The sequence below is a fragment of the Monoraphidium neglectum genome (genome assembly GCF_000611645.1).
Source record: "Monoraphidium neglectum strain SAG 48.87 unplaced genomic scaffold scaffold01389, whole genome shotgun sequence".
In the NCBI taxonomy this organism is placed as follows: domain Eukaryota; kingdom Viridiplantae; phylum Chlorophyta; class Chlorophyceae; order Sphaeropleales; family Selenastraceae; genus Monoraphidium; species Monoraphidium neglectum.
Window position 1 is genome coordinate 1 of NW_014012239.1, and position 11054 is coordinate 11054.

At 60.8% G+C, this 11054-nt stretch overlaps 3 protein-coding genes across 3 annotated transcripts; all 3 read right to left on the bottom strand.

The window, feature by feature from the left end:
• Positions 1 to 110: 110 nt before the first annotated feature.
• On the bottom strand, positions 111 to 1326 carry MNEG_7701 (phosphoinositide-3-kinase, regulatory subunit 4; the record flags this gene model as incomplete). The annotated part of the gene is made up of 5 exons (XM_014043823.1): positions 111 to 119; positions 184 to 334; positions 595 to 659; positions 1026 to 1090; positions 1248 to 1326. 5 exons carry the CDS (start codon positions 1324 to 1326, stop codon positions 111 to 113), a joined length of 369 nt encoding a protein of 122 aa, XP_013899277.1.
• A 1048-nt stretch (positions 1327 to 2374) lies between these two features.
• On the bottom strand, positions 2375 to 3553 carry MNEG_7702 (hypothetical protein; the record flags this gene model as incomplete). Its single annotated transcript, XM_014043824.1, has 5 exons — positions 2375 to 2485; positions 2701 to 2746; positions 2931 to 2979; positions 3159 to 3252; positions 3509 to 3553. 5 exons carry the CDS (start codon positions 3551 to 3553, stop codon positions 2375 to 2377), a joined length of 345 nt encoding a protein of 114 aa, XP_013899278.1.
• A 3322-nt stretch (positions 3554 to 6875) lies between these two features.
• On the bottom strand, positions 6876 to 9201 carry MNEG_7703 (exosome complex component RRP41; the record flags this gene model as incomplete). Its single annotated transcript, XM_014043825.1, has 6 exons — positions 6876 to 7034; positions 7395 to 7546; positions 7771 to 7840; positions 8092 to 8219; positions 8500 to 8668; positions 9064 to 9201. The coding sequence occupies 6 exons, from the start codon at positions 9199 to 9201 to the stop codon at positions 6876 to 6878; spliced, it is 816 nt and encodes a 271-aa protein (XP_013899279.1).
• Positions 9202 to 11054: the final 1853 nt, after the last annotated feature.

An 11054-nucleotide genomic window follows, 5' to 3' on the forward strand; every position in this document is an offset into this window, starting at 1 on the left:
CCTCCTCACCTGCCCCAACCGGTTTGTCCCCCGCCCTTTGACCACCACTCAAGCCCCTGTCACAGCATCTCCCAACCCACCCGGCCGTAAACTTCCAACCCCACCGCCATTTACATCACCTGGACACAAAAACATGCTAACACTGCAACACCAACCCCATCCAAACCGCAAATGACCCCCCACCTTCTCCACGGTGGCCAGGAACGGCCTCGTGCTGAGGCGGTCGTACAGGTTGCTCCACAGGTGCTGGCGCAGCATGTAGGCCGACGCCGCCGTCTCGCGCCACGCCTGGGGCGGCCACAGGTGTGACCGCTCGATGCCCCACAGCCGCTGCCTGCGCGCGCGGGTGCAGGCGCGCGGGTGCGCGGCGGCGGCGGTGGCGCCGACGGCCTCAGTGATCGGTGCGCCGGCCTGGGTCGAGGGCCAACCAACCGTCGGCCCTGCTGCCACATAGGGAGCCGCAGCCTGCTGCCACCGCAGGCCGCCTGAGCAGATGGCTTGTGCCACCAGCAGGATCCGATGCTTCTACTTGCAAGAACCCCCAATTTGGCGCATCGGGGCGCAGTCGCGAAGTTTGGGGCACACCCCGCGCACCGTATGTCCTTGAGCTTCGCTGCGTAGGGCGCCATTGGTGTGCCCTCCCCCCGCTTGTGGTACACCTGCGGCCTCATCAGGCGGGCGGTGTGGCATCAACACGACAATGGCACCGCCAGCAGGGCAATGCTCGTCCGTCAGGCACGGCTTGGCATGGCCGGCTGCCAGCGAGCTGGTCCAGGCAAGACATGATAGGGCTTGGCCACCCGCCAGGTTTAAGGCCCCCCCTCTCCCGGGAGGCGCAGGCGTCACGCGGATTCTCGGCAGTGCTGCAGGTTGTGGACAGGCCACGCCTCGCACGCCGCCTCCCTTCAAGTGTGTGCCGTAACCAGGGCTGCCGGATGAACACATGCATGCAACCTTGGCGGGCGGTGCGTGGCCGCCGCAATGGGGCCATGTGTGCTGTCGCAGGCTCGCCACTGCAAGCGCACCTTGACGACGACCAGCCCCCCATTGTCGTGAACACACAGCAGGGTCTTGATGAAGCGCCCGCTGCCTGTGGCGCGGCGGCAGCGGAGGGGGGTGGGCGGCTGTGGGGGCGCGGCCGCATGGGGCGCCGCAGGGCGCCGCAGAGGAGCGGGCGGCGCCGCCACCTTGGAGCATGTGACCGATTGGAGCCAAACTGCCCTTCCAAGATTGTGCACGTGGCATACCTAGCGTGTCTTTGACAACAACTGGCAGCTCCCCCACGTCAGCCGCCAGCTTCTGCGGCGCTGCGAGCTGGTTCCCCATGGCTGCGCTTCAATTGCCCCTGCGCGTGCGTCGAGCTGCGTGAGGAGCGTGGCGCTCTCGATGGCGCCGCTGGTCCAGCCCACTGCCTGGGCGCTCAGGCGCGCAATGTCCAAGTTTTCAACATACTCTTCTATGGTCTTGTGTGCTAGTGAGGGCCTAGATCGGCGTACAGTTATAATTGATCAGCTCGCAGTGACAACCAACGCTTCGGCGTCCATATCTGCATTATGAATATTTCAAAGACGATGTTTTCATGAGACTGATCACACACACTCTCTACTGTACATGCGCATGCACAGCAGTCTGTAGAGCTCGATCTTGCATGCTGTGCCCATCAACATCAGAGAATCCAGAAGTCACGCTTGCAAATTCAGTGGGATTCATCCACACTCAGCTGGTGTGGCCTTGGCACGCCCACACCCGACACTGCGTCACCAGCCCATCGACCACATGACCCCCTTGACCGACTTGCAACATTCGTCCCACGACGTGTCACAGCACATTGTGAGACCACCCTGCCGCGCTGGACCTCGCCCCACTGCCTGCCATGCCATTCCAACATGAGAGTATGCATGAGGGGTCCAGCCTGCATCTGCTTGGGTGAATGATGAGAGGGTCTTCACTTGTTGGACTGACCAGGGACATTTAGGCTGGCGATGTGGTGGGTGACACCTCAATCAATGGGTTGATTACAGCTGATGCAGGACAACACCAATCAAGCAGGTGTGAAATATGCATGAACCAAGACAATTAAATATGTGCAGCAAAGTAGTACTTATGCAAGGGCTGCTGTGATTCACACGTGGCCAGGCAGTGCTATCACCACAGCGTTCCTCTGTGGCCATGCACATGCCCGCCCATGCAGAGCCAAGCATACAACTTGAGCATTATCCCCAACTGTTGGCCAACGCCCACCGCTCACCACCTCCCTTGTTCCAATTTGCAGGCCGCCCTTGTTGCCCTACGAAGCATGTCAACTGGCTTCAAAGTTTGCCACTCCCCCGGGCTGCTGCACCGCATGCCATGCCCCCTGGCGTCGTGTGCTCCTTCAGCCCCGAGGCTGCGCGCGCAGCAGCTCCCTCTTGACGAGGTAAAGATTCTCCCCGGGACCCAGCGGCGCTGATCCCCTGGAGATGGCCGCGTCGTCCAGAAAAGGCCCCTGCGTTGGGGTGCGGCGGGTGACAAGACAGGCCCTGCGCTCGGTGCCATAGACTAAATGTGCGCTACAGAAAGGTCGATGAATCGCCACAGAGGGGCCAAGGCAGCGTGGCCGGCAGGGCCAGCACGGCTGACTCTGCACGCACGAGAGGAGACGCCATCGCTGCCGCAGAGAGCTGCATGTAAGCCGTTCAGTGTGCGCCTGCTCGCGTGTACCTGGAAGCTGCTGCCTGATATCGCATAGCCAAACTCAGATAAAAACCTGCGCGTGTTTAGTGCATGGCACCAGTGAGAAGAATACTGCATGGCGTGAGGTGAAAGTGTGGCGGGGTGGCAAAGTGGATTTGTGAACACGAGTGCGGCGGCGCAAAACCAGTCTCTTCCAGCTGGGGCTCCCTCGGGGCCTCTTGGGCCAAGAGGCAGGTGAGTGGTGTGCGAGGTGTCACCTCAAGAATTTCTTGGCGCGCTCAAGGCCGAGGATACCGATATTGCACTCTGTGGATGACAAAAGATCCAGCATGAACGTTTCAGCAAGGAGGGCTGTCACTCTAGCGGCAAGGGTGCAACAATTATGTAGCGTGCTGCTGGGGATGCTGCTGCTGCCGCTGCGTGGCTTGTGGCAGGCCTACCAGAATTTAGGGCTGCAGAGCACATGCATGAGAGCATGTCCTCACCGGCAATGATGTAGAAGACATTGAAGTTCTGCAGCAGGCCGCTTGCGCCCTTGAGCACCTCGCTCTCAAAGCCCTCCACATCAATCTTCATGAACTGGGGAGGGGGGTGCCGTGCGTGGATTGCACATGTTGCATCACATGCCACAGCGTACGACGCTGGGCAGGCACATGTTTCACAAGCAACACAGTAAGAAAGTGTGCAGGCATCAAGCAGGCATGGCCAAATGTGTTGTGCGATGACTGCTCCAGCGGCTGCAAGTTGACCAAGCCGGCCTTTGTGTTGGTATGCGCACAGGTCGCAGCCCTTGAATTGCAAGGAATGCACTCTCTGCTGCAGCACGCGCGCCCACCTGCACGTCCTCCTCCACCAGACTGTCCAGCCGCATCACGCTCATCTCTCCGCGGACCTGTTCAGGGCACGAAAGCGGCTGCTTTGGGACACACCCAGCAAGAAGAGTGTCAGGTGGCTCCAGGACTGCACCTGGGGAGCCACCTCACCGATGAGGAAGTGGTGGTTGAAATTGGCCAAGCATTTCACCCTCAAGCAGCACAGCACGAGCCACTTTGGTGGACTTCGTATTGATCATCATACAGAATCGCTGCCACTCAGTGGTGCTGATGGCCGCGTCATTGTTTGGGGGCAAGGTGATGCCTGTGGCGTGCATCAGGAGCGCACCCTTGCTCATCATCCGGTCTCAAGATCAGTTGGACCAACCTGATAATTGTGACTTGGTTTTGTGTGATGCTTGAGGTAGGCATAGGGGTCTTGATCGCAAAGCGTGTGGCCGTCGCCGCGGTTTGTGCCGGCGCTGATGATGTGGCAGGTAGCCCTCCTGCGTACAAGGTAGATGAGGCATGTCAACAGGCGCGGACTGGAGACCACAACATAGAAGGTGTCACGCCAGACTTGCTTGTGTGAGTCCAGCTTTGTGTGGCATGCTTTGATGCAGTCTGGTCATACGTAATCCCTGCCTCCCACAGTACTCACTTGGTTCCTAGCCCTGTGCCATACAGCGCCACACGGTCCATGAGCCAGGGATTGGCGCAGAGGGACGAGCGCACCAGCTGGATATTGCTGGCCATGGCTGCGCGAGCAAGGTGGGGCCAGCAGGCACGATCTCATCGACACCCAGATCCGAGGCAGGTGAAGAGCGTGCCGTCTCCAAATGTGAGCAGGCAGGTTTGGCGCCACGGGGCACTGTCACAGGCAGAAGGTATTCCAACATGAAGTGGGCAAACACCGATGGGCCCGCACCACACACCTTCAAAGGCGGCGACCCTGCCGCCTGCTGCGGCAGCGTTTAGCGTGAACCAGCCGATGTTGGCGCCCACATCCACGACTAAAGGCGACACTGTCCGCCGCCATTTCGAGCGGTCCCCCAGGTCCGCCTTTCTCTGTGGCACAGGTGCTCGCATGGCCCTGCGGTGTATCGAGGTAGGAATGGTGCATGCTGCTCAGTGACTGGAGTAGGAGGGCGGCCGTATGTGTGCAGAACATAAATGCCTGACAGGCACCCAGAAAAATGCAAAGGTGCAACAACTTCTGTGCTCAATAAAGGTTTCCTGGGCAGTCATGCAAGTCAGCTCCTGAAGTCTTCCTTTCCGGCAGTAGAACGGCAACACGACCGCGCGTTGAGAGGGCAGGCTGCCCAGCTGCCCCCCATCCCGGCCCAGCAGCCCGGTCATCTCACCACAGCATCTGCTGGGTTTCGTGAGGCTCCCATGAGTGCAGGTTCATGATGGCGGTGCTGACGATGTCGCCGCTTGCATGGACGAAAAGGCTGACGTTGGCAAACGGGACCCGCTGCATGGAGGGGTCGTCCAGGCTGCCATTCCTCGAGCTGCGATGCAAGCGCAAAACACGTACAGCTACTTTTGACGGGGATGTTGGCATGGCAGCACACTTTATGTGTGCACATGCGCCAAGTGCAAACTGACAATGACGTGCTATGCGCGCTGCCAGAGTCTTCCAGACTGTCCGTCCAGCATAGCCGTGCTGCGCCACGCCCTTGGTGCGCATCAGCAGTCGCTGTGCCGTGGAGGGGCTGCAGCTGCAGAAGCTGGCACGACCTTGTGCCCCATTTGACACGAGCGCGCACGCGCTCGCGCACTCGCACACGCACGCGTGCGCACGCACGCACGCACGCACACACGCACACACACACACACACACACACACACACACACCGGCCCGACCGCCCTCGCCCGCGCCCACCTGCACCACAGCTCCTGCTGGAGGCGCACCAGCTCGTGCGCGCGCCCGCTGCTGAGGTCCGCACTCATCTCTAGCAGCGCCGCAGTCGTCATGTCGACGATACTGTCCAGCGGCGGCAGCAGGGGGCGTGCGTCCGCGTGTGCGTTCCCCACGGACGGCGCTGGCGCGCTGCCGCTGCTGCTGCCGCCCCAGCTAACTTGGCCTCGAGCGCAGGCTGAAGCAGCCGAGGAAGCGCCGGCGGCGCCATCGCAAGGGGGGTGCAGCGGTTCGGCTGTGATATGGCGGGAGCTCCTGCCCAGTCTACTTGGCGCACCAGTGGCGGCCAGAAGCAGGGCGCACAGCAGCAGGGTACCTGCATGCAGCAAGAGAGGGGCGGGGGCAGCGCAGTAGCGCAGCAGGAGTTGATGCAGCACAGGGCAAGCAACAACCTCATTCGGTTGGCGTCCAATAGTGGACAGCCGCGAATCAGCATGGAGAGAAGCTGTTGCAATCAACCCGCACCGCTCAAGGCCGGCAGCCATCTGGGGCGGGCCCTCTTGTGGCGAAGTGCGCCTCCTGGTGCGGCGCTGCTGAGTGGCGATGGCGTTTTGGGGCGCATGACTTCTGTGGCAGCGTAGCTGCACAGAACAAATGACGTTATAACTCTCAGAGTTGTGTACGACTGATACTGAACTGCAACCTGCCTCAGAGCAGACAACACACGCGCAGCATGATCAAGGTGACAAAGTGTTTGCGTCGCCTCCAAGGTTTCCCCTCGGGTTGGCGCGACGCCTCACAGAGACAGGCCCGCAAGTGCGATCCGTGCGGTTCAATGTGTAAATCTGTTCCATGGCTGCCAGGCAGTCCCACGTGCATCGGTACGGGGGTCGGGTGGTGCGTCGTGCCCTGATGACTCTGCATGCGCAAGCTTTCGAGATCTGATGTACTCAATTACATTTTGAATAGCAGTGCCGAGTTCTTGAAAGCGCTACAGACATCACGCAGATCTTGGAGCCGTGCGCCCCTGGCTTGCCTTGCAGCGCGGCATGCGGAGGGTGGAATAGTTTCAAAACAGTGTCATAACAAGTGAACCTGTCCACGCGCATCTCATCCCTCCATGTGACAAACGTCACTTACTGTTCAACTGTACGGTAGTGCCAGACAACAATCGGAATCATACGCAACTTGTGTGTCAAGCTGACATACAGTACATGGGCTGCACTCTCTTGTTGGCCGTGAGCACTGAACTGTCCAATCATATCTCCACAAACTGCCCGCCTGTACTCGCCTGCGCCTGCGCGGTCCTCCTGGCAGCAATCGGATGCTCCAAATACAGGTCTCATTGACGACAGTGACCACCACAGATCAAGTGTCGCATTCCACATCTGCTGGGTTTTACAGTGCCGGTCATGGCTGGTCATCGCCGGTCAAAAGGCCAACCAAGGGCCACCGAAGCCAAAGTGAAGGGCTGATGCGCCGTCACGACAGCGGACAAGGTGAATGCCGAGCCGCGCGCTGTGCCTTCATCCGCGGCCGCCTCCTGCGGCGCCGCCCCCAGCCGCCATGAGCGCCTTGGTGTGCCCCACCAGCGCCTTGCGCATCGCGGCCGCCACCTCGCGGCAGCCCTGCACCGCCAGCTGCACGCACTCGTCAAACGCCTCGGCTGCCAGGCGGCCGTCCATCTGATGTGGTGTTGGTGGCAGATGCATATTGAAGGGGGGCGGGGTTGAGGGGTGCAGGCTGAGAGGAGCGGTGGTTTGACGTGGGGATTTACAGCCCAACGGGGACCGGATAAACACACAAGCGTGCACACACACACACACACACACACACACACACACACACGCACTTGCGTGCGTGTGTGTGCACGCACGCAAGCCAAAACATTGTCTCACACCCAAGAACACATACCAACACATACGAGCACCCAAATGCCCGATTGGCCATCACCAGCACACACTTGCACCCCCCACACACATACCCCATTCGCATGCACACAAGCACACAAGCACACGTGCACTCACGCACACGCACCCACGCACCTGCAGCAGGACGATCTTGTCCAGCCCAGGCTGGTACGCCACAGCAACATCGGGCCCCCCTGCGCTGTCTTCTTCGTAATTCATGTCCAGCAGCGGCGTGGACGCCAGGTAGCCGGCCGCGCAGGCCGCGACCGTGTCGCGCAGCTTGATCCCTGTGGGGGTGTGGGGCGCGGCGGGGGAAGGGGGGCTCAGGTATGCACGGGAGGGGGGAAGCAGGATGGATCGTAGTGGATGCAGATAGCAGGGCCCGTGCGGCATGGAGGAGGTGACGACAGAGGCTGAGTTGCGGACGCACGAGGGCATGTCGGGGGAGTTTCAGGCGCACGCAGCGGCGCGAAGCCCTAAAAGCGTGGCCCTTTGCAGCGGCAAGGCCCACCCGCGTCGGCGAGCGCGAGCATGGCGGCGTTGATGCAGGCGCAGCGAGTGCCGCCGTCCGCCTGGAGCACCTGCAAAACGGGGCAAAATGAGGCACAGCTTGCGTGGGCGTACTACTCGGCTGGTGTTGCTGCCTTCTGTGATTGCTGTCCCGGGCTATTGACTTGACCCAGGGAATCTTCCTTGTGGGCCCATAAAACTTGCATGCCAGCACGCAACCACTCCGCCGCCACGGCGAGTTGATTGCCGCCGCCCCTTCCGCCAGGCCCGCCGCCCTCAAATCCCCCCGACAGATCGCATCCAACTCCATGACATCACCAACCTGCACGTACACGTCGATCTGGCTGCGCGCATACTCCTCGAGCTGTATGGTCTGCTCCAGGGTGTTGCGGATCACAGAGGACAGCTCCGTCGACCGCCGATCGCTCTTGCCGCGCCGCCGCCGCTCGCCTGCGGGGCGCAGCACACGGGTGCCACCGGAACGCTCTATTGAGCGCTAAACGCACGCCCGTGCGGCTCATGCTGCATCAGCCTGCTGCCAACGGCAATTCTGCCGTGCCCTGATGGCATCACAGCAATTCCTGCGCTCTGATGTTTGACAGCGGTGAAGCACCCGTGGTGCCACAGTGACGACTGTGCGCACAGCCTTGCTGTGTTGAAACGGCTGTCGGCGGGGCTCGTCCCATGCTCTTGAGCGCGACGAATCCGAGCAGCAGGCTCTGCTGCTCACCTGTGCTGAATGCAGCCATTGCGTATTCGCACTTCACTATGGCCCGGTCTGTTTTCAGCTGCGACCGCACCTCCACCTCGCGCGGCCCAAACACAGACGCCAGCACCTGGGGTCGTGCGGCAGTGGCGGCGGCAGCGAGGCGGTGTGGGGCAGCGCCGAATTGCGGGGCCTGAGGGGCGGCACGCAAGGTCTGTCCAGCGTGAGGCGCTGATTTGCAGTGAGCGCGTGTCGAAAGGGCCGCCGCCACAGATGTGCACCGGCAACGCTGCTTAGCGTGACTGCGGCAGCCGGGCTCGACCCCGTGCTGCCGCAGCACCTGCAAACAGCCGCTTTCACGCATGCACGTGTGCATCCGCACGCACACGTGCGCGCAGGCGCAGAAGAAATTAGTTCGCCACGCACACACGCGCGCACACACACTGCACGCATGCATGCACACACTCTTCTGCACACGCATGCGCACACGTACACATCGATGAGCTGCGCCGGCGCCAACCCCGTGTAACACCCAGGCTCCGCAGCAGCGACATCACGCAGGTATCCTCCCTGCGCACAAAGCCGCACCTGCGTGTTGCCCATCTGAAACATAGCCGAGCCGTCTGCGCTCTGCAGCACGCCGATCTGGCTCCGCATCCGCCGCAGCTCCTTAGGCCGCCGCCCATCCAGCCGCAGGCCGTCGCTGATGAACTCCTTGCGCCCCATGGCGCCTCCACGCCGTTGGTGCTGCTGGAGGCCAGAAGGTGCGGCTTCTGCAGCTCTCTTATGACAGGGGTCCTCCAATTGCGGTTGCTTTGCGCAGGACAGAAAGCCGTCCTGGGGAGAGTCAGCGTCTGCTGCTGTGGGGTCTGCGAATGTTGGCCGCCGCAGCAGCAGCACGGGCAGTGTCAGCAGTCGCCCGACAGCAACGCCTTTCAGCTCGCAGGCTGTCACTGAGTCGGGAGTAACGATAACGATCAGAATAATTCCGTGCACTGCGTGCACACGGCCTCCACTGAAGGGTAGATGAAGCAAAATGAAGTGTGAGTGGGCAAGCGGAAAGGTAAGTCAACTATAAGGATGTGCTGTACAAGTACAACCGAAGAACCGCTACAGGCCTCATCTCCCTCCTGGTAGATCACGTGATCTGTGCGCCTGTCCCCTTGGTCTCCCTGGGCCTTCTCCTTAAAAAAGCTACTTGAATTATCATGTCGGCCACATGATTCACCACAGGAGCTTATTACTCTGCCAACAACGCCTTGATAACAAAATCGCTGACCACAGTTGACCGTTGACAGCAAGGAATGCCGGCTGCAAGGGCGGCTCATCAGGCTGTGTGTGGCCGTGTTCAGTGAAGCTGAAAGTCTTGGGATGCTGGGAATACCCCCGTGCAAAACTATCCCGCACGTTTCTGACCGGCAGGCAACCCTGAAGGCGGTGGCAAGGTTCAATGCACACCTAACAAGCCAGCTCGCGCGATCATTAGTTGGGAGTGTATTGCAAGGCCCGGTAAGCCGTGAACAATCGTGGCTGATGCTGCGTCTCGAAATGTGGTAGCGGGTCACAGGTGCGCACAGGGTCAGCCAACCTGCAACAGATGGGATGCTAGGCCCCATTGATAGGGACGAGAGGGGCCCCACCTCTGAGCACCTCGGCGTCCGATTTGTGCCGTTGTCTACTGCATGGAGCGCAGAATGTCTTCTGGCGCCAGATCCAGCATGCCGCGCCTACCGTTTACCACCAACGCATCGGCTGCAGCGTCTGGAAACCTCAGGGTGGCCGTTGATCATTGCATCCCCTGGCTGAGGACCCATTCGGTGAACTTTCAGGGAACGGGCAACCCCGTGGTGCCCAGGGCGAGGCACGAGCAGCGGCACAACCGCCTTCCCACGTTCCGTGGTGATCTGCCCAGATATTGTCGTCATTGAGAGGGTGAACGAGCGGGTGCCCGCCCAAGTGCTGCGTTCGCTTTGAGGCGCTGGGCAGTCAAGGCGTCAGGCCCCCCCCCCCCCCGGCGACCGATGCCTTTGGGGCTACGGGTCGCCTCTTTCATTCATTGTGCATTCATCCAAGTGCGCCTGCTGCACGTGCAGTTACTGAAAACAATTATTGATGCTGCCTTGCTCATCACAGTTCCTGGTCACGGCCGCAGACGATCCGGCACAAAAATGAAAGGTGTCACCCATCACCCGTGACATCATCGGTAATGTCATCCGTCTGAGCTGTCATACGCCTCCACAATAAGCTGCTCTGCATCCACCTCCCGCCAGTACTGGACCTGGGTTTGGGTTGGAGTACAACGCCTTGAGGTGCGCTTTTGCGTCAATGGCACGCCGATGGACCAGATACGCGGCCGGCTTGGCTCGGATCTGACGAAAGCCAGGGCGACCAGCAACCAAGCTAGAGAGGAACGTCAGCTGCGGTACTCAACACACTCCCTACAGGGTCCACTGGAGACTGCTTGACCCCGCCTTGCATGGAAGTGCGTACCTCGCTGTCAGTGGGGTGGATCTGAATCGCACCCTCCGCTGCTGCCTCATCACGGCCGTGGCCGCCATCGCCAGCCTCTGGCGCACTCG